The sequence below is a fragment of the Lithobates pipiens genome, unplaced genomic scaffold, assembly GCF_037356315.1.
Source record: "Lithobates pipiens isolate NorthernLeopardFrog02 unplaced genomic scaffold, aLitPip1_a1.2 Scaffold_16, whole genome shotgun sequence".
Taxonomy (NCBI): domain Eukaryota; kingdom Metazoa; phylum Chordata; class Amphibia; order Anura; family Ranidae; genus Lithobates; species Lithobates pipiens.
In genome coordinates, this window is record NW_027507748.1 from 533,351,931 (window position 1) to 533,378,698 (window position 26,768).

Genomic DNA, 26,768 nt, shown 5'->3' on the forward strand with positions numbered 1-26,768 from the left:
CCAGTGCCACCTGCCACTGCCAAACCAGTGCCACCTGCCACTGCCAAACCAGTGCCACCTGCCACTGCCAAACCAGTGCCACCTGCCACTGCCAAACCAGTGCCACCTGCCACTGCCATCTGGCAGTTCCACGTGCCTTCCAGTGGCAACCAGTGCCACCTGCCAGTGCCAGCCTTACTCTTTCTGGTCAGCCCATACTGCTGATGTAACAGCGTTTCAATGAAGTTATTGACTGGGTGCTCCATTGTGAGTTAGGGATAGGGGGTGAAAATGAGTGGCCTTACCCCGGGAGCTGAAAAAAAAAAAAAAAAACTGGCTCCTAACTTTTTTAACCGGCTCCTAAATTCAAAGCAAATTTTTCAACCCCTGCTTTAATGCATCTATTAGGGTGTGCCCCCCAAAGATCTTCTTTTCTATTGTATGGATTCTGACCAAATCCTTTTGGGTGCGGAGCACCCCGCTCCCTCGTTAGTACCGCTCATTCGTGTCTACCTGTGTCATGATTGGAGACCTCTAGTCCATGGATAGTGTAGGACCTACTAATTATGGGGTACTTTGTCGCAGTAAGTGGGCTTAAAGAGGTTGTAAACCCTTACAAACCACTTTGACCTACAGGTAAGCCTAGATTAAGGCTTACCTGTAGGTCCAAGAAATATCTCCTAAACCTATACGGTTTAGGAGATATTTACGCGAAGACAGCCACCACTGTCTACGGCGCATGCGTTGGGTCTATGGCCCAATGCGCATGCATTGGGTACAGCATTGCACAGTCTAAGGCACACTTTCACAGGGTCTCCAAAGAGACTTAAAAAAATTATTTTTTTTATTGTATATATATTATATTTTAGAAAACTTCAAAAATAGTTGTTTTGTTTCTCTATTCTCTCTCTATTGTTCTGCTCGGTTTTACTGTATTTTATAACTGCAATGTTTTATTGTTACTATGTTTGCTTTACATGTACGCCATTCAGCTGCAGCACTGTTATCTTGGTAGCAACAGCGTTTGCTCTCACGATACGTAAATCAGCGACTCCAGCACTGTGGGAGGTGATTTTACCACCACAGTTATAAAAAAATAAAAAAACGGTGCATGCATGCCCATCATTAGAAGTGGGTGAATGCAGGGCGGTATTCTGATGGTGGGCATACCCACCCATCAATCAAGAATTTTTGGAAGCCTAGCCGCGTACGGGACCCCGAAAACCAAGCACCGCCTTCAGAATTTCTAAGTGCGTAAAATGGTGATTTCACTTCCTCACTACTCATCACAGTTCCAAAAGCCATGAAATACCAATATAGCCCAACCCCCCATGAGAGGCATGTTGAACATTTTGCAGATCTCGCTTTTTGTTACAAAGTTTTAAAAAAATAACATTTTTGTTTTTCCTTTTCGTTCTTCATTTTCAAAAACAAATGAGAGCTGAAAAATACTCACCATACCTCTTAACAAATACCTTGGGGTGTCTACTTTCCAAAATGGGGTAATTATTTGGGGGGGGGTGTTATACTGCCATGCCATTATAGGACCTCAATAAATTAGATAGGCAGACATAAATGAGTATTACTGTTGCTTGGACACATAAGGAGTAGACAAAAATAACTAGCTATATATTCAAAATCAAGAAGTTAGGGGTAGGGCCACTCATTTTGTTACAAAAGAATCAGCATGTAAGTAATGAACAGAAAATACAGTGACTATGAACTTCAGAGTGAGATCTGATGAACGAGTAGGGCAGGCCAACTTTGACCTCAAGCTGGTGTACATAAAACACCGAATAATGCGTTTACCAGCCAGCTCATGTACATTTGGGAACATCATTAGAGAGCTATCTTTGCGCCAAATGTTGCACTTGGTTCTGTGACATGGCTTCAAGTTTTATGGTCTAATTACAACATCAAAGATAAATCTCTGAACACTACCATGTTTAAAAACAGACACCAGACATCCTTTAGCTTTCTCCAAAACACAACCCATCTAGATAGAAAAATAAAAAAAATTATAAATATATTATATTATTATAAAAAAAAAAATTTTTTATATATATATTTTCTTTCCCTGCACTCACGGTGATAATGGCAAATAAGACAGAGAGACTCTTCCTAATGGAAGCACAGATGGCAATAAAAACTGACAGGTGTTCTAATCCCTCTCCACTCTAATCAAAACTAAAAAACACAAATGTGTCTTAAAGCGGGATTCCACCCTAAAGTGGAACCTCCGCTGATCGGATCACTCCCCCCCTCCGGTGTCACAATTGACACCTTTCAGGGGGGAGGGGGGTGGAGATACCTGTCAAAGACAGGTATTTTCACCCACTTCCGGGCATATACTCCCGTGGGAGTCTACGCCATTTCCTGCCCTGCCGCGCTGTCTGCTGGGACATACACGGGTCCCAGTGACAGCGCGGAGATTTCCCATTACGCGGCGCGGCTCGCGCATGCACAGTAGGGAACCGGGAAGTGAAGCCGATTCACTTCACTTCCTGATTCCCTCACCTAGAATGGTGACTGCAGCAGCCGAGAGCCGAGCGATCGATCGGCCTCGGCATCGCTGGAACCCGGGACAGGTGAGTGTCCATTTATTAAAAGTCAGCAGCTGTAGTATTTATAGCTGCTGGCTTTTAATACTTTTTTTTTTTTGGTGGAATCCCTCTTTAACCACTTGCCGACCGCCGCACGACGATATACGTCGGCAGAATGGCACGGGCAGGCATATTGGCGTATATATAAGTCCCTGCCTGCCCGCGGGTGGGGGGCCCGATCGGGCCCCCCCCCGGTGCCTGCGGCGGTCGGCATTCGTTCGGGAGAGATCAGGGATGAGGGGACGGCCATTCATTCATGGCCACCCCCTCGCGATCGCTCCCGACGAATGAAAATCCTCGGTGACATCACTTCCTCTCCTGTATTGTAAACACAGGCAGAGGAAATGATGTAATCTCTCCTCGTGTCGGTCTTTTTCGTTCCGGCACGGAGGAGAGAGGATCGGTGAGTTGCACCTAACACTACACTAACAGTAGAACACGCCAGGCACACTTTTCACCCCCCTGATCACCCCCCAATCACCCCCCCAATCACCCCTGCCCCCCCAGTCACAGTGACACCAAGTGCATTTTTTATTATTTATTTTTTTTTTTTTTGCATTGGTGTCATTTGTGACTGTAATAACTGTTAGGGCAGTTAGGGTTAGCCCCCTTTAGCTCTAGGGTGCCCCCCTAACCCCCCCAATAAAGGTTTAACCCCGTGATCACCCCCCGTCGCCAGTGTCACTAATAAGCGATTTTTTTCTGATCGCTGTATTAGTGTCACAGGTGACGCTAGTTAGGCAGGTAAGTATTTAGGTTCGCCGCAGCTTTTTATAGCGTCAGGGACCCCCATATACTACCGCATAGCCCCCTGATTGCCCCCCAGTTAACCCTTTCACCAGTGATCACCATATAACTGTTACAGGTGACGCTGGTTGGTTAGTTATTTTTTTTTTGTTTCAGGGCACCCGCCATTTATTACCTAATAAAGGTTTAACCCCCTGATCACCCGGCGGGTGATATAAGTTTGAGGGTCAGATAAGGCCTGCGTCGCCCCAGCGTCAGGTTAGTGCCAGTACCGCTAACACCCACGCGCAAAGCATACACCTCCCTTTAGTAATATAGTATCTGATCAGATCTATATTAGCGTTGCCTTCATTTTAGGTTTCCCAAAACGCATTGTTAGCGGGATCAGCCCAGATACCCGCTAGCACCTGCGTTTAGCCCCTCCGCCAAGCCCAGCCCAGCCCACCCAAGTGCAGTATCGATCGATCACTGTCACTTACAAAACACAACACACATAACTGCAGCGTTCGCAGAGTCAGGCTTGATCCCTGCGATCGCTAACAGTTTTTTTTGTAGCGTTTTGAAACAGTCGCTGACAGGCTAGGTGCTTTTTTACCTGTGAGTCTCACTAGTGTACCCCTAAATTTAGAGCCCAAAATGGCAAAGCGAAGGTACACTAGTGAAGAGGCCTACACGTTTCTGAGCATGACAGATAGTGAAGAGGACGTCACTCATCTGTCAGATTCAGGCTCAGAATACGATCCTGTAGAGGACAGCGGCTCCATGACAGATAGCTCTGACGACGGAGATGAGGCCGCTGCTAAGAACAGGTGTGCCCAATCCCGTATGTATTCTGTTGTTGAGGTGCAGGAACCGCAGGTCACTCGTATGGAGCAGAGACGTACTAGAGCCGCTCAACCTTCTGGTGAACTGGCAAGCACCAGCGGCCTAGTACACCCTGGACGTACATCCAGCACTGCAGTAACACGTGGTGACGTGGCGAGTCCCATAAGTGCAGTTCAAGCTGGCGAGGTGGCAAGCACAAGTAGTGTCCCGCTGCCACCAAGAAGAAGACAAAGACAGGCCCGTCGTACCCATAGTGCCCTTCCTGCAGAATTCGCCAATCCTATTTGGGTGCCCACATCTTCTGCAGAACCCGTACTTCCCCCATTCACTGGCCAACCTGGCATTAACGTGGAAACAGTTGATTTTACGACACTTGACTTTTACTCACTGTTTTTCACCGAAGATCTCTATAGATCTATTGTGGACCAAACCAATTTGTACGCTGCTCAACACATCGCCACTATTCCCCAGTCCGCCCTTGCCAAACAATGGAAACCAGTTACGGTTTCCGAATTTAAAACCTTTCTGGGCCTCTCCCTCAACATGGGCATAACCAAAAAGAGTGAATTGCGGTCATATTGGTCCACTGACCCAATTCACCATATGCGCGTGTTCTCTGCTTCCATGTCCAGGGCACGATACGAGATGATTTTGCGGTTCATGCACTTCAGCGACAATGAACTCTGTCGTCCTCGTGGAGACCCTGAATACGATCGGCTCTACAAAATTCGGCCCCTCATAAACCACTTCAACCAACGTTTTGCAGACTTGTTTACTCCCCATCAAGTTGTCTGCGTTGATGAGTCCCTGATTAAGTTTTCTGGTCGCTTGTCATTCAAACAATACGTCCCCAACAAGCGTTCCAGATACGGGGTCAAGATGTATAAGCTCTGTGACAGGGCCACAGGCTATACACGTAGTTTCATGGTTTATGAGGGTAGAGATAGTCACGTAGAGCCGGAGAACTGCCCTGATTACATAGGAAGCGCTGGCAAGATAGTGTGGGACATGGTGTCACCCTTATTCGGAAAGGGGTACCACTTGTACGTGGACAATTATTACACAAGCGTGCCACTGTTTAGTCACTTGTTTGATCAGCAGATTGGAGCATGTGGCACCGTGCGACCTAATCGCCGGGGCTTTCCCCAGCGGCTTGTAGAGTCCCCTCTTAGGCTGGGGGAGAGAGCCTGCTTGCGCAGTAATAATTTGCTCGCTATGAAGTGGAGGGATAATAAGAATGTTTTCGTTCTTACCTCCCTTCATGCAGACACGACGGTCCAAATTCCTACGGCGACTGGTATTGTGGAGAAACCCCTCTGTGTCCACAAATATAACCTTAACATGGGAGGGGTGGACCTCAATGACCAGTTGTTGGCGCCGTATCTAGTTGCCCGTAAGGCCAGACGCTGGTACAAAAAAAGTGTCTGTTTATTTATTCCAATTGGCTATACTGAATGCTTATGTACTACACAAAGCTTCAGGACGGACTGGATCCTTCCTCAAATTCCAGGAGGATATCGTCAGAGCCCTTCTGTATCCAGACGGTGCTCCACCTCACCTTCCCCTACCAGATGCAGTAAGCCGGCTGCATGAGAGGCATTATATTTATGTCCTCCCGAGTACCCCTACCCAACGAGCCCCCCAAAGAAAATGTCGTGTCTGCAGAAAGCGCGGATTTAGGCGTGACACCCGTTATTGTTGTCCCCGCTGTCCTGACAATCCTGGTCTTTGCATTGGTGAATGTTTTGAACGCTACCATGAACTAGTTGAGTATTAGCGTAGTGTACAGCATTGCACAGGCTAGGCACACGTTCACAGGGTCTCCCAAGATGCCATCGCATTTTGAGAGACCCAAACCGCTGGAACCGTTACAACAGAAGTGTTAAAGTTACATAAAAAAGTGTTTAAAAAAAAAAAAAAAAAAAAAAAGTAAAAAAAACAAAAAACCAAAAAAAATATAAAATAAAAAAACCAAAAATAGTTGTCGTTTTATTGTTCTCTCTCTCTCTATTCTCTCTCTATTGTTCTGCTCCTTTGTACTGTATTCTATTCTGCAATGTTTTATTGTTAACCATTTTTTGTTTTCAGGTACGCCATTCAGCTGTAGCGTGGATTTATTTATCTTGACAGCAACAGCGTTTGCTCCCACGATACGTAAAGCCACGACTCCAGCGCTGTCGGAGGTGATTTCACCACCACAGTTAAAAAAAGAGCATATATGCCGAAGCATGGGGGCATAAGGGGTGGAGGAGCGATCTGCTCCTACCTTTTGCGGGAGGATGCCCCCATGCTTCGGCATATATAAATGGTGCATGTATGCCCACCATTAGAAAGTGGGTGGATGAAGGGTGGTATCTAATGGTGGGCATACCCACCGATCAATATTTTTTTTTCGTTCAGCCCACAGGCTGCATGAAAAAAAAATTACAATATATGCCCAACCAGTTCCAGCAACATACTGGTATGTTGCGGGACTTTGAGTGCTTATACCAGAATGATGCCTGCAGGTTTAGGTATCATCTTGGTATCATTCTTTTCAGCCAGCGGTCGGCTTTTATGTAAAAGTAATCCTAGCGGCTAATTAGCCTCTAGACTACTTTTACAAGCAGTGGGAGGGAATGTCCCCCCCCCCCGCACCATCTTCCATGGTTTTCTCAGGCTCTCCTGTCCCAACAGGGAACCTGAGAATGCAGCCGGTGGTTCCGCCAGCTGACCATAGAGCTGATCAGAGACCAGAATGGCTCCAATCATCTCTATGGCCTAAGACACCGGAAGCTACAAACATTTCATGACTTAGATTTTGCGGGATGTAAACAGCGCCATTGGGAAATTGGGAAAGCATTTTATCACACCGATCTTGGTGTGGTCAGATGCTTTGAGGACAGAGGAGAGATCTAGGGTCTGATAGACCCTAATTTTTAAAAAAAAAGAGTACCTGTCACTATCTATTGCAATCATAGGGGATATTTACATTCCCTGAGATAACAATAAAAATCATAAAAAAATATATATAAATGAAAGGAACAGTTTAAAAATAAAATAAAAAAGCAAAATAAATAATAAAAAAAAAATTAATAAAAAAAAACACCCCTGTACCCCCCTGCTAAGGCGCAACGTGGAACGCAAGCGTTGGTCTGGTGGCATATGTAAACAGCAATTGCACCATGCATGTGAGGTATCACCACGAAGGTCAGATCGAGGGTACTAATTTTAGCAGTAGACCTCCTCCGTAAATCTAAAGTGGTCACCTGTAAAGGCATTTAAAGGCTTTTAAAAATGTACGTAGTTTGTCGCCGCTGCACGTTTCTGCGCAATTTTAAAGCATGTCATGTTTGGTATCCATGTACTCGGCCTAAGATCATATTTTTTATTTCATCAAACATTTGGGCAATATAGTGATTTTTAGTGCATTAAAATAAAAAAAAGTGTGTTTTTTCCCCAAAAAATGCGTTTGAAAAATCGCTGCGCAAATACCGTGTGAAAAAAAAAAATGAAACACCCACCATTTTAATCGGTAGGGCTTTTGCTTTAAAAAAACACTTCATGTTTGGGGGTTCAAAGTAATTTTCTTGCAAAAAAAAATATTTTTTCATGTAAACAAAAAGTGTCAGAAAGGGCTTTTTCTTCAAGTGGTTAGAAGAGTGGGTGATGTGTGACATAAGCTTCTAAATGTTGTGCATAAAATGCCAGGACAGTTCAAAACCCCCCCAAATGACCCCATTTTAGAAAGTAGACACCCCAAGCTATTTGCTGAGAGGCATGTCGAGTCCATGGAATATTTTATATTTTGACAAAAGTTGTGGAAAAAATACATTATTATTATTATTATTTTTTTTTTTGCACAAAGTTGTCATTAAATGATATATTGCTCAAACATGCCATGGTTATATGTAAAATTACACCCCAAAATACATTCTGTTGCTTCTCCTGAGTACGGGGATACCACAAGTGTGAGACCTTTTGGGAGCCTAACCGCGTACGGTACCCCAAAATCCAAGCACCACCTTCAGGATTTCTAAGGGTGTAAATTTTAGATTTCATTCCTCACTGCCTATCACAGTTTCGGAGGCCATGGAATGCCCAGATAGCACAAAATCCCCCCAAGTGACCCCATTTTGGAAAGGAGACACCCCAAGCTATTTGCCGAGAGGTATGGTTAGTATTTTGCAGACCTTCAATTTTGTCACAAAGTTTTGAAAATTGAAAAAAAGAAAAAAAATATACATTATTTTTTTTTTTCTTCATTTTCAAAAACAAATGAGAGCTGCAAAATACTCACCATGCCTCTCGGCAAATAGCTTGGGGTGTCTACTTTCCAAAATGGGGTCATTTTGGGGGGTTTTGTGCTATTTTGGCATTTTATGGCCTTCAAAACTGTGATAGGTAGTGAGGTGTAAAATCAAAAATTTACCCCCTTAGAAATCCTGAAGGCGGTTCTTGGTTTTCGGGGCCCCGTACGCGACTAGGCTCCCAAAAAGTCCCACACATGTGGTATCCCCGTACTCAGGAGAAGCAGCAGAATTTATTTTGGGGTGTCATTTCACATATGTCCCTGGCATGTGTGAGCAATATATCATTTAGTGACAACTTTGTGAAAAAAAAATAAAAAAAAATAAAAGTTTGTAATTTTCCCGCAACTTGTGGCAAAATATAAAATATTCCATGGACTCAACATGCCTCTCAGCAAATAGCTTGGGGTGTCTACTTTCTAAAATGGGGTCATTTGTGGGGGTTTTGTGCCATCTTGGCATTTTATGGCCTTCAAAACTGTAATAGGTAGTGAGGCGTGAAATCAAAGATTTACGCCCTTAGAAAGCCTGAAGGCGGTTCTTGGCTTTTGGGGCCCCGTACGCAGCTAGGCTCCCAAAAAGTCCCACATATGTGGTATCCCCGTACTCAGGAGAAGCAGCAGAATTTATTTTGGGGTGTAATTTCACATATGCCCATGGCATGCGTGAGCAATATATCATTTAGTGACAACTTTGTGAAAAAAAAAAATAAAAAATAAAAAGTTTCTAACTTTCCCGCAACTTGCGGCAAAATATAAAATATTCCATGGACTCAACATGCCTCTCAGCAAATAGCTTGGGGTGTCTACTTTCTAAAATGGGGTCATTTGTGGGGGTTTTGTGCCATCTTGGCATTTTATGGCCTTCAAAACTGTAATAGGTAGTGAGGCGTGAAATTAAAAATGTATGCCCTTAGAAAGCCTGAAGGCGGTGCTTGGTTTTTCGGGGCCCCGTACGCGGCTAGGCTCCCAAAAAGTCCCACATATGTGGTATCCCCGTACTCAGGAGAAGCAGCAGAATTTATTTTGGGGTGTAATTTCACATATGCCCATAGCATGTGTGAGCAATATATCATTTAGTGACAACTTTGTGAAAAATTTATAAAGTTTGTCATTTTCCCGCAACTTGTGGCAAAATATAAAATATTCCATGGACTCAACATGCCTCTCAGCAAATAGCTTGGGGTGTCTACTTTCTAAAATGGGGTCATTTGTGGGGGTTTTGTGCCATCTTGGCATTTTATGGCCTTCAAAACTGTGATAGGTAGTGAGGAGTAAAATGACATATGTATGCCCTTAGAAATCCTGAAGGCGGTGCTTGGCTTTCGGGGCCCCGTACGCGGCTAGGCTTCCAAAAAGTCGACCACATGTGGTATCCCCGTACTCAGGAGAAGCAGCAGAATGTATTTTGGGGTACAATTCCACATATAACCATGGCATGTGTGAGCAATATATCATTTAGTGACAACTTTGTGTAAAAAAAAAAAAAAATTTTTTTTTTTGTCATTATTCAATCGCTTGCGGCAAAAAAATAAAATATTCAATGGGCTCAACATGCCTCTTATCAATTTCCTTAGGGTGTCTACTTTCCAAAATGGGGTCATTTGGGGGGGTTTTGTACTGCCCTGCCATTTTAGCACCTCAAGAACTGAGATAGGCAGTCATAAAATAAAAGCTGCGTAAATTCCAGAAAATGTACCTTAGTTTGTAGATGTGACAACTTTTGCGCAAACCAATAAATATACAATTATTGACTTTTTTTTTACCAAAGACATGTGGCTGAATACATTTTGGCCTAAATGTATGACTAAAATTGAGTTTATTGGATTTTTCTAATAACAAAAAGTAGAAAATATCATTTTTTTTCAAAATTTGCGGTCTTTTTACGTTTATATCGCAAAAAATAAAAATCGCAGAATCAGTCAAATACCTTTAAAAGAAAGCTCTATTTGTGGGAAGAAAAGGACGCAAATTTCGTTTGGGTACAACATTGCATGACCGCGCAATTACCAGTTAAAGCAGCGCAGTGCCAAAGTGTAAAAAGACCTCTGGTCATTTACCAGCAAAATGGTCCGGTCTGAAAGTGGTTAAAGTGCATTTAAACAAAATCTTTTTCTTTTAAACAGACAGGTAGTGCTGTGGCGACTCCCAAGCACATGCGCGGGAGGGAAGTCATCGTGGCCCGATGATTCAAGTAGCCAAATGAAGCAAACCCAAAAGGAAGACTAGGAAAAGATAGGAACACCCAGTGTCTTGTCTAATAAAGTCCTCCATCGGATAGTGTCCGCTGTGTACTGCGCATGTGCAGTACACAGCAACACAGATTCCGAAAATTGCCGAGGATGAACGGCGCTTGCGCCGTGAGTCCAGGTTCTATCCCCACTATCCAAGTGGACATAGAGTAGGAATAAAAAAGAGCCGAGCGCAGCGAGGCCGAGCCCGAAGCGTGGCGAGCGAAGCTCGCCCACGAGGGGCCCTTTAATACTCACAACCCTATGTCCGCTTGGATGGTGGGGCTACCACCTCCACTCATGGTGGGGCTACCACCTCCACTCACGGCGCAGGCGCCGTTCAGCTTCGGAAATTTTCCGAAGCTTCGTCTGCTCCGTACTGCGCATTTCATGGCCGGACACTATACGGCAGAACACCAGGACCAGCTGGAGGGCATCATTTGTGCATACTAGCAGATTATGGCATAAAGCTCCTCAGAACCCTTTTTTTTTTTTTAAATAGCAGAGTTTAACTTATACATTAAGACCGCTTAATAAATAGTGTATATACTCACCAAAAACATTGCATCTACAAGTTTAAAAGAAACGTGCAGGAGAGATCTGGATGTTGCCACTGATGACCACCTCCAAAAACAGATAAATGCACTACAAGTCCCTTCAAAAACATCTAGAACGCTAGCAACGATGAGAAGATTCTCCAGAGTATAGTCACCAGAACTGATTAAAATTGTGCTTGGTATGATTCCTTTAAAATAGCAAATCATGAGTCTGAAAGCACAGACATGACAGATTAACACTGATGACCATTGGAGAAATGACAAACAGCTGGGAGGTGTAGCAGCTTCCAGGATTTTAGACTTAACGAGACCTGGACTGCTGATGCTACTGAATCAATGGAATGATAGTCTGTACCTATTTCTGTATGTAGACATACATACATACATACACTTTTCCTTTAAAACAAAAAACAAAAAAAAACACACACAAACATGGCCTCTGAGGCCGTGTCCTGTAACTGAGAAGAACTACAAGTACCGACAGCCTTTGTGGCTGTCAACTAGTAGTTCTCAGTGAACAACCGCGGCACTTTTCAGTGCTCTAGGTAGTTCACCGATACATCCTGTCAGTGTGTAATAGGGATGAGCTCAGGCATGTTCGCATGGTCCATGTGCAGAGCCCGCCAGGAACTCGGCGCAGCGCTAATCACAGGCAGCGAGCCATTTCCGATGTCTGCAGCCACGCATCACGACAATCTCTCACTGCCGTTGATTAGCGCAGCGCCGACTTCCTGGCAGGCTCTGCACCTGGACCATGTGAACACGCCTGAGCTCATCCTTAGTGTGCAACTGCCTACCCATACCTGGTACAAGCAGACAGCTTACTGATCTGTTGATCGCGGGTGCAATTCTTTGCAAGCTCCAAGTACAATAAATTATAAATGCACACTTTTTACGTGCAAAAAGATGTGCATTTATTTTATCTATTTATATAAAGATGAACGTATCCTTTCAGGGGCGTCCAAACTTTTTTCAAAGAGGGCCAGATTTGATGAACTGAACATGCATGAGGGCTGACCATTTTGCCTGACATTCTTTGAACCATTAATATTTGGTCTTAGTGTGTTTGTCCGAGTACTAATAAACTGCCCAACAATAATTCTCTTGCCTTTGTGGTTGTGTGTGATGAAGAGATGAGCTTGGGCATGTTATTTGAATATAAATATATCTTTTGCATCCCCAACGAATCCCTGAGTGCTGCTCAGGACTAAGGATGAGCTTGGGTGCGTTATTTGGATATGCCGTATTCATCAGTGTATAAACGTGCACCTTCACTTTAAGATGGAAGTTTCAGGAAAGAAATTAAAATTTAAAAAATAAAGAACTGTGAATCAAAATAAGAGTCAGTGCCCATCAATGCAGCCTAATCAGTGCCCATCTACAGCCTTACCGTTGCCATAAAAGCAACAACAGAGGGGACAGGGAACGGGGCAGGACGAGCGCCGTCAGATTATAGACATCGTCGTCTAATAGGAAGCCCCATCTCCTACAATAGGCAGAACAGTCATCCAAGGGCAGCCCAGGAGATGGAATTTCCCATTACAGACGCCGTCGAGAAAACAGATTCTTACTACCCTGTTTCCCCTAAAATAAGACCTAGTGTGATTGTCAGTGATAGCTGCAATAAAAGCCCTACCCCCCAAATAAGCCCTAGTTAAAGTCCTTGTAGGTCTTCTTTTCAGGGTAGGGCTTATTTTTGAGGAAACAGGGTAGGGCTTATTTGGGTGGTAGGGCTTATATTGCAGCCAACACCGACAATCAGGCTAGATCTTATTTTAGGGGAAACAGGGTATATGTAATCTGATGGCACTCGTCCAGTGTACTCCGAGACAGCGCCAATAAATACGGTGACCACAAAAAATATATATCCAAAACACCAGAGAGGACATATTAAACCAGAACATGAACTTTGGACTTAGCTGCATTAAATAATAAGTTCACCTTTTTTTTTTTTCCACTTTTAAAGTTCCACCATATTTGCCCAAGGACAGCGGTGTTTTAGGAGATATTTCTTGGACCTACAGGTAAGCCTTAACCTAGGCTTACCTGTAGGTCAAAGTGTGTTGTAAGGGTTTACAACCACTTTAAAGAGGAGGTCCGTTTAAAAAAAAAAAAAAAAAAAGTCAGCAGCTGCAAACACTGCAGCTGCTGACTTAATAAACACACTCACCTGTCCAGGGCGCCCGCGATGTCGGCCGCCCGAGGCCGACCCTCGGCTCTCGGGTCCCGGCGCCGCCATTCGTTGTAAGGGAAACAGGCAGTGGAGCCTGATGGCTTCACTGCCCGTTTCCTACTGCGCATGCGCGCGTCCCGCCGCTACTGCGCATGCGCGAGTCCCGCAGCGCTTTCTGAATGGGACGCGCTGTGTTCTGGAACACACAGTTCCCAGAACACAGCGCGACTCATTACCCAGAAGACGCCGCGACGAAGGGAGAAGACAGAAGATCTCCGCGGAGGAGGAAGAGGAAGATTAGGAGAAAGTGCCTAGCAACAGGCATTTCTGGTAAGTAAAAAAAAATAATTTTTTTCATTTTTTTATATTTTTTTGTAATTTTTAATATTTTTTCGTTTTCAGGGTGGCCCTCCACTTTAAGTCTTCCTGTCAGTGTACCTGTCTAGTTTTATCGGAGGTACGGCCAGACATCTACACAGTCTGCAGGACTGTGGCATTACACCCACAATCTGCTGATCGTGGACCCAATGCTTAACAGGTCCATTACAAAAACAATAAATGCGTATTTTTTTACATTAAAAAAATAAAATAAAAATGTTAAATGTTTTTTTAAAAGAGTGCATTATTTTTACTTTTTTTGTAAAGGTGAACTTATCTTAAATTCTTTTGGGACCACTGCCTCTGCAAGCAGCATTGGTTCTTTCCCACCTAAAGTCTCTCAGAGCTCCTGAATTATGGGTCAGAATTAAAGGAGAGGTACAGCAAAGACTTATTTGGATGTACTTCTCCTGTGAATCACAGGAGTGTAGTTTTAAGCCCGCTGTTGGCTGACATCACAGACCAGACCCAGGCTTGGGAAAGATCATGACCATATGGTTGTTATCCACCCACATGCCTGGACTGGAACCCGGCTCAGCCTCTCAGCGAGACACAGAGCCTGAGCCGGCTGCTCCCGCGAGGGAGAGTCTAGAGCTTCGAGAACACGCGATCAGTGACGTTTAATTGCTTGGTTCTCAGCCTTAGACCCGGATGGGGGGGAGGGGGGACAGAAAATAATCCCAGAACTTCTTTTTAGGCACTGTGAATCAGTTCTCTCTTCTCCAAGCAGACTACCCTGGAACCCCTGAATACTTAAAAATGTAATCCAAGTTGTTCCCCTTAAAAGGAACCATAACCAAAATAACCAGGTCACAAATTCCCTGTCCAGGAGCCATCTCTGGCATCGAGTACAGCATTCAAAGTAATAAATACAAAGCATTCTGTGAATGGCACCCCTACCTGGTGGACACCCCTTGTGATTTTTAAGCAGAAGGAAGCTGCTTGGCCCAGTAAGACAAACGCATAATGTGCTAGCATGCACTGCATACTAGCAAATTAAGGGAGGCTTACCTTAAAGGGGTTCTTCACCCTAAAGGGAAAGTTCCGCTAATCTGATCCCTCCCCCCCTCCAGTGCCACAATCTGCACCTTTCAGGGGGGAGGGGGGTGCAGTTACCTGGATAATCCAGGTATCTGCACCCACTTCCGGGCAGACCGCCGCAGACGCACCCCCCCCCCCCATTGTGTTCTGGGAAACACACAGTTCCCAGGACACAGCGGGGGATCTGAAGAGACGCGCAGCACGACTCGCACATGCGCAGTAGGGAACCGGGCAGTGAAGCCGCCATGCTTCACTTCCCGATTCCCTGACAGAGGATGGCGGCGGTGGCTCGTCATCTGCCGCTGACATCGCTGGACCCTGGGACAGGCAAGTGTGATTTTAATAAAAGTCAGCAGCTGCAATATTAGTAGCTGCTGGCTATTAATATATTTTTTTTTTTTTTTTTTTTTTTTTTTAGGTGCAGAACCACTTTAAAACGAAGCCTTCCAGCGTCACGCTGTCACCGATGAGAGAGCTTCCATCTTCACCCGATCTTCCTGAGTTTGTGGCCTCCAACTACATGAGTGGCCGGGGGCATGATGATTAAACTCCTGTGCATGCAGGACCCCTCGTTTACAGTACCCAGCTCTGAATATCCTGATCGCGGTATGCCAGACCTTCAGAGCATAAGCGCAGGCGAAGGCACCAGCTGCAAGCACTCTTAATAGCTCTTAAAGAGGAAGTAAACCCTGATGAGTTTACTTCCTCTTTCATCCCCTGCAAAGGCAAAGCATAATGGACTACTATGCATCGCATAGTAGCCCATTATGCGTCACTTACCTGACACAGGAGCCGGCAAAGTCGCCACTGTCCCCTGTAGTCCGCCGTATCCATCTTGTTGGTGGGGTCGCGCAGCTCCGCCGCGGTCATTCGGCGAAGCCGCCACTCCCGCGCATGCGCAAGGGAGTCGACACGCGCGGCAGCTCCATTCTTGGAAATGCCGCGCTCAGTGCACCTGCGGTGCCCATTTTCGGGCAAATATCTCCTAAACCATATAGGTTTAGGAGATATTGCTTGGACCTACAGGTAAGCCTTAATCTAGGCTTACCTGTAGGTCAAAGTGGTTTGTAAGGGTTTACAACCACTTTAAACACTGCAAGTTTAGGATATATTCACAGTACCTACAGCTAAGCCTTATTATACATTTTCCTGTAGGTACAATTAAAGAAAAAAAACAAGCACTTTAAAACTGGATCGCAAACGGTGCTAGACTATGGCGTGGCCCCTCAGTGAAAAAACAACCTGGGCCTGTACAGCACTGCACAGTCTACTTCCCTCCTTTACCACAGATCAGATGGAAATAGGGGTGCTCAGTGTCCGGCTATGGCCCATTCCTAGGTGGGTGTCCTCCTCTCATCACTTACCTCGAGGCAGACCGGGGAAATACCCGGGCGGGGGACCCCACTGACTCCATCCTCCATACCAGGGGCTCTGGGGAGAAGCAGGCGGCCAGTGTCCATAGACCTGTGCCGGTGTCGGAGGCCCGGAGTCTGGAGGAGATGAGAACACCGGAGGACGAAGCACGGGAGCGGGATAGGGAGCACTGTACTCCATGCTTGAAGCATACAGGATGACAACGTGCGTGCACCACTCACTTCCGGGTACCTATAACATAACAAACAGCACAGCCCTCAGAGTAGACTCCATTAACAAACACTTATCACCCGTGTGTAATTAGATCGGACTAGCATATTTCACCCGCTTTATTTAAACGAAATCATTAAAATGTATTCTATATGAATGGCATTCCCAAATCAAAGATGGCCCAACTGCGGCCACATGACCAGCTTGAAGCGCATACGTCACTTCCTATTATAGTTAGCAGGGACAGAACGTCACTTTCCAAATTCTGACATGTCGTCTAATCGGTCGAAACACTGGCGCTCAGGGTTTTGTATTCGCTTTATTTAGACGAGGCTGGCATTGCTCGCTTAGATTGGTTACCCCTGTCGTTTCACGCTAGAATTGTATTCCTGCCACGATTTGACGTGCACGCTCAAAATTGGACCGGAAATGGCGCGTTTTAGGCACGTCACATAGCCGCGACGGGTTAGTTCAAGATGTCCCAGGATATAATCGGTCCGGCTCTGCCTCCAGGTTTTTGTACTGCTAACGAAGAGGAAGACAAGGAGGAGGGTGAGACGGGGAACAGCACGGCAATACACTGAAGGTGGTGGGGGAAGTACAAACTAGAATGCTGTGGGTTCGTGAATGCGACCAATCAGATCAAAGCTGGCATTGTTTTTTTTTTTGATTGGCTGTGAAGAGTAAAGCTCCTCTTAGCTTTACTGTTCGTATAGTTTACATATGAAGATTGCAATGCTGGTTTATTTCATCCTTCACTGCTTGCTGATCACTGTTAGGAAACAAACTGATCCGGTGTCCCCAGGCAGACATAGAAGAGCACTTCTTACCGGTCATAAGGCTTGACAAATTCCAGGCACCTGGTTGCCACAAATTGCAGCCTAGCGTCTGGGCTTTAGTCAGGCCATTCACCGTTGGCATCAGGCAGGCCCAGACTGGTCATATGTAGAGTTGCCACCTCATCCCTTTAGACCCGAACACATGAATTACACGGGTTCTGCGGCTGATTTAAAGGGATTGTAAAGTAATTTTTTTTTTTTTTTTATAACAAACATGTTATACTTCCCTCCACTGTGCAGCTCGTTTTGCACAGAGTGGCCCCGAACCCGCTCTTCTGGGATCCCCCGGCGGCTGTCTCGGCTCCCTCCCGCAGGTACTTCTCATGTTCATGCGAGCTCCCTCCATGGTGAGAAGCACTTGCGGGCGCGCTCCCCTGATACAGCCGGCAGCTCGCTGTATAACACGTTTCTAGTTAATGTACCCACTCAATTGAATCCTTTCCTGGGCTCATTCCTCCCATGCCTTCCCCCCATGGTTACCGGTCAAGTAAGCACCCCTATTCTTCATGGTTTTGCTCTAAGATCAGGCCACTCACTGCAGTGGAAAGCTATGTGTTACTCAGACTATGGTCTGTCCAACCTACCAATGGCTGCAATCATCCAAGGAAGCCTGTACAGGTCAATAACTGATGCCCTGGCTGTTCGCGTGTAAATGGACATCTGACATTTTGCATGCAATTAGGGGCAGGTGAGCGGCCCCAGATGACCTCTTACATGTGACCATTTATCTGCATACATCAGATTCCAGCGACAAGAAGCAGAAGATTTTTGCAGCTTAAATGACTGGTGTGAGATGGCAGCATTTGCTCAGCCTGCAGTATTCAAAGGCTGAGCACAGCTATCGCTGTTCACATGTAGCTGCACACCAAGCGGTTAGCTTCAGTTAGACCCCTTTCACACCACACTGCCCATAGCGTGGATATTAAAACGCCCCTTTTTTTTAGCTGCGCATTTTGGCTGCACGCGGGGCGCTTTTACCCTCCCTAGCAGCTGAGAAAGGGTTAAAACCGCTGGCAATATGCCGCAATAGCGGTGTTTTGCTGGCGGTATTACAGCGCTGCCCCATTGATTTCAATGTAGAGGAGCGGTAAACACACCATTCCCTCACCGCTCCAAAGAAGCTGCTGGCAGGACTTTTCCCTGACGTCCTGCCAGCGCCCTCGGGCTTTCACACTACAGAAAATGGTGCAGCCTTTTTAGGGCGGATTGCAGGCGCTATTTCTAACGCTATAGCGTCTGCAAAACGCCCTGGTGTGAAAGGGGTTTTAGGGATGGGTGTCTGAGCCTGAACACATCTGACTCCATGCAAATGACAGTTGCTGTCAGCCTGTCGTTGCTCTGTACCGGCTGATCAGCTGCCACTATTCACATACAACTGTCATTCCAGCCGCACTGGCACTGGAATCTGGTGTATGGGGCTAAACAGCTGTATAAATGAGGCTTTTGAGTCCTGAACTGCTCATCTTTGCTCAACTGTGTGTAGCGCCTTGGCTGTCCATTGATATGCAAGCAGCCATGACACCTATTGTTAATTTGTATGGCTGATCACACACGCATACCTGTGATTTCCACCACCTAATCTTGGCAGTGTATGACCCTAATCGGCCCTGTGAATGAAGCCTAATAATTTAGCTGTCCAATAGTAAACAATTTTAAACTTTATGGGTTTATAGCACTACGGCCCCCAGCGGTATCTTCACAACTGACAATTCTGAGTGTTTCAGATGCTTTGTACCACGCTTTACTCTACTCTATGGTTTCTCTCACTGGCCCTCACATCACTACTTTGTTCCTGTAGTTACTTTGGGGCCTATGGATGAGATTTGTATGCAAAGTGACCCTGCGCACCAGCTGTATAAAACCCAAAGCTGTAAGCAAAAAGTGAAAAAAATCACCCAAATTATTAAATGTGGCTATGCTGCACTAGTAAATTGCATATGAATCAAAATATCAAACAAAACTGTGTACCGTATATAACCTGTGGTCAAGTCCATAAAATCCAGTGAAAAAAAAATTCTTCCATTCTGGGCATACGCTCACCTTATAACATTGACCCTCATGATACAGGTCATATTGAGGCTTCGTATAGATCAAGCCGCTATCCAATCTGATCCTGTCTGCAAAATCCAGACGGATGGTGGTCCTATTCTCCATCTGTCTGGCGGATCAGATGAAAACGTACAGGTGGCCCGTTTCCATCTGATTTCCCCATAGAGGAAAGCGGGACAGCAGGGATCAGAGGAACGAATTGTGCCCCCACTGAGCAAGCGGAATCTGTTACACAGAGGTGCCAGTGTGAAAGGGGCCTTTGTTTTGGAGCATTTGCATGTGTGCAAGTGCTTGGTATTTGCACCAATGCGGGTATCATGAAACGCGAGATCAAATTAGAATGCTATTGACCCAGCTGGACTCTCCCCAGGACTCGCACAATCCTCCTCAGAAATGTCACTTGGTCAGTTCAGCCGTCAGCCACCGCTCAGGTGGTGCAAGATAGATGAATGCTCAAAAGAGACAAAGGCTGATCTAGTGCTCACTTTGAAGTCAGTGATATCACCATATCTCAGGGAAAGACTGTACAATTTCAAATATACTAGAACAAGGAGTGGGAGAATGCAATATTCCAAAAAAATAGGGGCCTTTAAATGGCACCATACTATAACCAAATAAACATTGTACCGTATATACTCGAGTATAAGCCGAGATTTTCAGCCTCTTTTTTGAGGCTGAAAGTGCCCCCCTCGGCTTATACTCGAGTCATCGCTGTCTGCCCGCTCGATCAGCGTGTCGAGCAGACAGACAGCGGCCATTCTATGATTCAAAAGCCGCGCCTCCGGCTCCGCCTTCGCCTGTGATAGGCGGAACACTGAATTTCCCAGCAGCCTGTGTTCCGCCTATCACGGGCGTCGTCTCATCCTCGTACTACGGACGAGGATGATACGACGTCCGTGATAGGAGGAACACAGGCTGCTGGGAAATTCAGTGTTCCGCCTATCACAGGCGAAGGAGGAGGCGCGGCTTTTGAATTTTACAATGGCCGCCGACTAAGAGGGCACGGGACGGAGGCAAGGCAAGGCAAGGCACGGCACGGGACGGGACGGGACGAAGGCAAGGCACGACGGCAAGGCACGACACGGGACGGAGGCTCGGGACAAAGGCTCGGGACACAGGTAGGCTGGACACACACACACACACACACACACACACACACACACACACACACACACACACACACACGGATGGAGACACACACACACGGATGGATGGATGGATGGATGGAGACACACACACACACACAGGGATGGATACACACACACACAGGGATGGATGGATGGATGGAGACACACACACACAGGGATGGATGGATGGATGGATGGAGACACACACACACAGGGATGGATGGATGGATGGATGGAGACACACACACACAGGGATGGATGGATGGATGGAGACACACACACACAGGGATGGATGGATGGATGGACACACACACACACAGGGATGGATGGACGGACACACAGGGATGGACGGACACACAGGGATGGACGGACACACAGGGATGGACGGACACACACACAGGGATGGACAGGCATGTCTCACCCTCGGCTTATACACGAGTCAATAAGTTTGCCAGTTTTTTTGGGGGTAAATTGGGGGCCTCGGCTTATATTCGGGTCGGCCTATACTCGAGTATATACGGTAAGTAAAACAAAAATGTATTTTGACACATTAAACAGCAGCGAAGAACCCTAATTACTGCATTAACATTAAATGCAAGTAAGATAACATTTGTACAAATGCATAAATAGATTAGATGCTAAAACATCTAGCTTATCTGTGCCAACAGGTTTCGCAGTCAGAATTGCTTCAACAGGGTCACCGTGGAAGCACCTGGAAGAGTTAAAAACAAAAAAAAAAAAAAAAACGATTGACAGTACAAAAATTCATAGTTTTCTCCAAAAAAATACATAATTAGCATCTAGTCTATGAGCACAAATTTTCTTACTTGTATGTATTGTATATGTGGTAATTGGGGGGGGGGGTTTCTCCGCTGCTTTTTTAATTTATCAAAATTATTTTTTTTTTTACTTGCCACGTGTCATTGGTTTTAGTACGGTGCCTTTAAAGTCCCCTATTTATTTTTTTGGAATAGTATTTCCTCTCTCATTGTTAAAGTGCATAAATCACTTCTGACAAGTTTTCCTGACACAGAGAAAAAAGGTGACATGGGAGGGATCTCAAGCTGATTGACAGCCTCAGCTCTGTTCCTGTGTGTGTGTGTGTGTGTGTGTGGGGGGGGGGGGGGGGGGGGTAGGTGTCACTTCCTTCCAATTAGCTATCAAAGCCCACCTCACTGAGCTCAGCTAAGATTTGTTTTCATCTCTGTATCACCTGAGGCCAGTCACTTCACTGGGTGTATATGTAAGGGTTTTAAATGGTACTTGTCACTGTGGAGGTAACGTTTATATTTTTATTATTTTCATTTCTCTGTTTCACCAAAAATTAAAAGGTGACCTAATGCCAAATATCCTGGCCACCCATCTGAACCCCACTGCTCATAGTGGTAGTGATGTCCCCATGCTGCCAGTGTAGCAGTCAGCACGCTGCAATACTCAGCCCCAAAGAAAGTGCTCATCCTATAGCTGGCATTGACAAGTGCTTATTGGTCAGCACAGCTATGTGGCTGTGTTGACCACTGAGAATGAGATGAGTGGCAGTGCTGGCGAGGAGTTCTGATCAGCCAGCTTAGGTGCTGTTGATCAAGGTCATCTGCTGATCTGAGAACTGTAGTGGGGTCTTTTAATGGCAAATATCACAGGTAGTGTTACTCGCTCTGTCTCCGACTTTGTGATGTCTCATAGCAGTGACACCTATGTGGAAAGCAAGAGAGAGGGTCTCTTCCAGCCCCTCCCATTTTACATTCCTGACCAGTCAGCTGACCTCTAGTCTCTGCCCCCCAGCCATGCCGTGAACTGAATGGGCGGCTGTGAGGAAGTCAAGTGGAGAAGCCGCAGGCTCAAGAAACAGCCCAGCTGGGTGGCCAAAAAAAGGCTGGGAGAGCCGGGCTTCAGGAACAGCCCAGGATTCAGCAACTCTTGACAAATAATCATTTGACCCCCAGATTGAGAACCACTGCGGTAAGGTGTCCCAGAAGAAAGAAGTGCTTCACATTTGGTCAGCATGGTCACATGGTTTTGGAGACCATTGAGTGCTTGCAATTGTAACACCAGCAGCACTATATATTGTGGCCATTGTTATGTATAATGGTTCACAGGGGTGGCCAGGATATTTAGTGATAGTTCACCTTTTTTCTTGAAAAGGGGCATTTACCCTCTAATTCTCGTACTAAAATACAATTTTCAGTAATTTTGTTAGCCATGCAATTTTTCCATAAGGCTAGGTTCACATTGCTGCGATGCGGGAACGCCGCGAATCCGCGGCGTTTTCCCGCATCGCACACCTCCCGCCGGCAGTTCACACTGCCCTATGCGGACGGCTGGGGGTGTCAATGTTATGTTAATGACACCCCCAGATCCGTCGGCATATCGCAGTGCGATCTGCCGACTCGCACAGGAATCGGATCGCATGGTGTGAACCCCCATGCGATCCGATTCCGTTGCGGACCCAAAAAAGGGTCCCGTGCGAGTTTGCTGCGGGACCGCTGCGAGTTCAGCCATACTATCTGTATGGCTGAACTCGCAGCGCTACGGAGATCGGATGTGATTTGCTGTGCGAATCACATCCGGTTCTCCCGCCGCAGCGGTGTGAACCCAGCCTAACTGTCGGCTATTTCACATTTACCTTTTTCAGCCAAAAGGTGGAGCTCAATGCAAGACATTTTTGTGGCTTAAAATAGGCCAAATGGCACACACAATCCCCTTCTCTATGCCCTAGTAATTCAGCTACACTTGTTATTCACACAGCCAGGAAGATAACCTCATATTTTCTGTTAAAGTGTCAACATACTCAAGTTGAAAAAAATAAAATAAAAATCTATTCAAGTATGTATTCTTAACCACTTGTCTACTGGGCACTTAAACACGCCTCCTGCCCAGACCGATTTTCAGCTTTCGGTGCTCTCACTTTGACAATTACTCAGTCATGCAACACTGTGCCCAAATGAATTTTGGGCTTTCTTTTGGTGACATTTGATTTCCTCTTGGGTTTTTTATTTTTTGCGCTATAAATGAAAAAAAGACAAAATTGGGAGGGAAAAAAAAGCGCTTTTTCTTTCTGTGATAAAATTATGCAAATTATTAATGTTTCATAAATTTTGGCCACAATTTATACTGCTACATATCTTTGGTAAAAATAACTCAAATTAGTGGATATTATTTGGTCTTTGTGAAAGTTAGAGAGTCTACAAGCTGTGGTGCAAATCATAAAAAATTGATCACATCTTATGTACTGGTGGCCGATCTCATTTCTTGCCACCCAAACAAGCCAGGAAAATACAAATACCCCCCAAATGGCCCCTTTTTGGACATTCCAAGGTATTTAGTAAGAGGCATAGTGAGGTTTTTGGTGGTGTTGTTTTTCCCCACAATTCTTTGAAAAATGAAGATTTTTGTTTTTTATTTATTTGGTCATTGTAATAGGTTATTTCTCTCACATGGCATGTGTATACCACAAATAATTCCCCAAAATACATTCTGCTACTCCTGCTGAGTATTACGATAACACGTGTGGGACTTTTTCACAGCCTGGCCACTTAGAGAGGCCTAACATGCAGGGAGCACCATCAAGTGTTCTAGGAGCCTAAATTACACATCTAACTTGTAGACTACCTATTACCCTTTTGAAGGCCCTGGAGCACCAGGACAGTGGCACGTGGCACTGATGATAGATGGCACTGATAGGTGGCACTGGGGACAGGTGGGCGTGTGTGTGGGCGTGTGTGTGTGTTCGTGTTCTCACTGACGCTGCAGCACGGAAGCTCTCCCTCCTCACACGCTGTCTCTGTATGAGGAGGGGAGCCGGCAATGAGAGATGATCTCATATGTTTACATGGCGGCACAGTGGTGTAGTGGTTAGCACTCTCGCCTAGCAGTAAAAAAGGTCACTGGTTCAAATCCCAACCATGACACTACCTGCCTGGAGTTTGCATGTTCTCCCTGTGCCTGCATGGGTTTCCTCCGGGTACTCCGGTTTCCTCCCACACTCCAAAGACATGCAGGTAGGTTAATTGGCTTCTGTCTAAAATTGGCCCTAGTATACAACTGGGGATCTTGGATTGTGGCTCCTTGAGGGTAGGGACCAATGTGAGTGTGCAATGTAAAGGGATAGGGACAATTGTAGACACTCACTCAGGTTGAACTGGATGGACTGATGTCTTTATTCAACCTTACTAACTATGTAACCTCTCATTGGACAGGCCGATTGAATGCTAAATGGCCGCTGTGATTGGCCATTTAGCACGATCTGTGATTGGCTGTGTCCGAGGGACAATACAGAACTGTCCCGATGGTCGGCGGCGCACAGAGGGGAAGCAAATAGGAGGACGTCCAGGTACACTCTCCCGGCAGATAGCGTCTGCTCTGTAGCCGTCTTTTGGCTATAGAGCGGGCACGAAGTGGTTAACTTTATTTTTTTATTTTTTTTAAGTCTGGTAAAAGGAATTGCCAAAAAAACAAAAGTCTGGTGTATGCATACCCTGGATTACAGTCACAAGAACCAGCAGATTCTTGCAGCTGAGGTGTAGAGCTGAAGGATTCTGGCTAAAATGAAAACCACAATTTTTTTCCGCTTAGACTCTTTTATACTGCCAGCGTTATTGAGGCTCTACAGCGCTAAAAATAGCACCTGAAAAAAGTGGCTCCATTCACACTGGAGCAGTGTGCTGGCAGGGCATCAGAAAAAGTCCTGCCAGCAGCTTCTTTGGATTGTCGCTGCTCCCTATTGAAATCAATGGGGCAGCTCGTTTTGCGGGTGAATTTAATGGCCGCTAGTTAAAACCCCCTACTAGCGGCCAAGTAGCGCTGCTATATATGTATGTATGTATGTATGTGTATGTGTGTCTTTGCTTGAAAAAAATAATATTTGGGGGTTCTATGTAATTTTCTAGCAAGAAAATTATGAATTTTACATGTAGGAGAGAAATGTCAGAATTGGCCTGGATGGGAAGTGGTTAAGTGAATGGCTAGCTTTTTAATCCCAGAAGAATTACTATAGATAGGCTGGTCAACCATTTGGCCTTGAATACTTTCTTAATCTGTTAAAAAAAAATGCATTGGGGAGTTGGATGCCAGGATCTCAGTGTACATAAAGCTTACATTTAATTCCCACTACTCACAAAACAAAGCTTTTACTGAAATCCCTTATTGAGAGGCACATGAAGGCTGACAACTGGTTTTAAAAACTCTATTCGCTTGAGTGTTGTGCTGTTCTAGTAGCATGACAAGGTCTTCATCCCAAATGTTCCCATCAGAGTTAGCTGCCAGCTTTAGAAAGTCCATGGGGATTTCAGCAACTAACTGCAAAGAGCAGATGTGTGCCAGCTCCAATTTATAGAATAAGCATCTCAGTATAAGAAACACACAGTTGCATCACTGCAGTCTGATTAATTATCCCAGGGCTGTGAGATTGATAGATAACTATATAAGAAAAGAAGAAATGGGACGATTGCCTATAGAAAACCAAATTTCGTTCCTTTAGTACTTCATATGGGCAGGCAGTTATTTGAGAGCAGGAACAATCCAACTTTGAAGGCGCTCACCAGCTCCCTCGCAAATCATTGAAAATTACGAGCCATCAGCCACGATGGCTGATGGTAGTTGTAGTTAACTTATTCACATGAAGCTGTCACAGAGCGGTGGAGATTGGCAGATTTGGTCACAGGAGCTGAAACATGTTGCATGTTTCACCCTAAATACGAGTGGAACAAAAGATGAGCTTATCCTATTAAAAGTACTATTTCAGTGTTTGTAGAGACCAAGCTGCTCAGTTGAATTATGTGCTTATGGGATGTCTCCAACTTGCAAGTCATCCTCAGTGGATTATTCATGCAGACAACTATTTTAGAAAATGAGGTTTAATCTTGATAAATGTAACATTATGCACTTGGGGCTAAAAACATTCATGCGTCATATATACTGGGAGGAGAACTGCTGGAGGAGTCAATGGTGAAGAAGGATCTGGGTGATCTGGTGGATCATAGACTTTTCAATGTGGCATTGAATGCCATTATCGTTTCTAAAGCTAGCAAAATCCATTCTTGTGTTAAGGCTCCAGAGACAGAATCAGAAACATAATTTTGCTCCTATACAAATTATTAATGAAATCTCATCTGGAATATGCAGTTCAGTTTTGGGCACCAGTTAACAAAATTTTATTGGGGAACTGGAGAAAGTGCAGAGAAGGACAGCCAAACCAAGTGGCATGGAGGAGCTCAGCTATGAGGAAATATTATAGAAACTTACTTTACACTCTCTCGAGGAGGAGATTAAAGTGGTTGTGAAGACTTTTTTTCCTTGATGCATTCTGCATTAGGGTAAAAAAAATCCTTTAAGGGTAGCTTGCCCCCTCC

At 45.3% G+C, this 26,768-nt stretch overlaps 2 protein-coding genes across 2 annotated transcripts in view; one reads left to right on the top strand and one right to left on the bottom strand.

The window, feature by feature from the left end:
* Nucleotides 1-16,570, bottom strand: part of NUFIP1 (nuclear FMR1 interacting protein 1) — a 51,639-nt gene extending 35,069 nt beyond the window's left edge. The window contains exon 1 of the mRNA XM_077483216.1: nucleotides 16,187-16,570. Within this exon, the coding sequence (XP_077339342.1) occupies nucleotides 16,187-16,376 (190 nt within the window). The 5' untranslated portion in view covers nucleotides 16,377-16,570. The remainder of the gene's footprint in view (nucleotides 1-16,186) is intronic.
* A 119-nt stretch (nucleotides 16,571-16,689) lies between these two features.
* GPALPP1 (GPALPP motifs containing 1) overlaps nucleotides 16,690-26,768 on the top strand; it is a 65,764-nt gene continuing 55,685 nt past the window's right edge. The window contains exon 1 of the mRNA XM_077483217.1: nucleotides 16,690-16,958. Within this exon, the coding sequence (XP_077339343.1) occupies nucleotides 16,883-16,958 (76 nt within the window). The 5' untranslated portion in view covers nucleotides 16,690-16,882. The remainder of the gene's footprint in view (nucleotides 16,959-26,768) is intronic.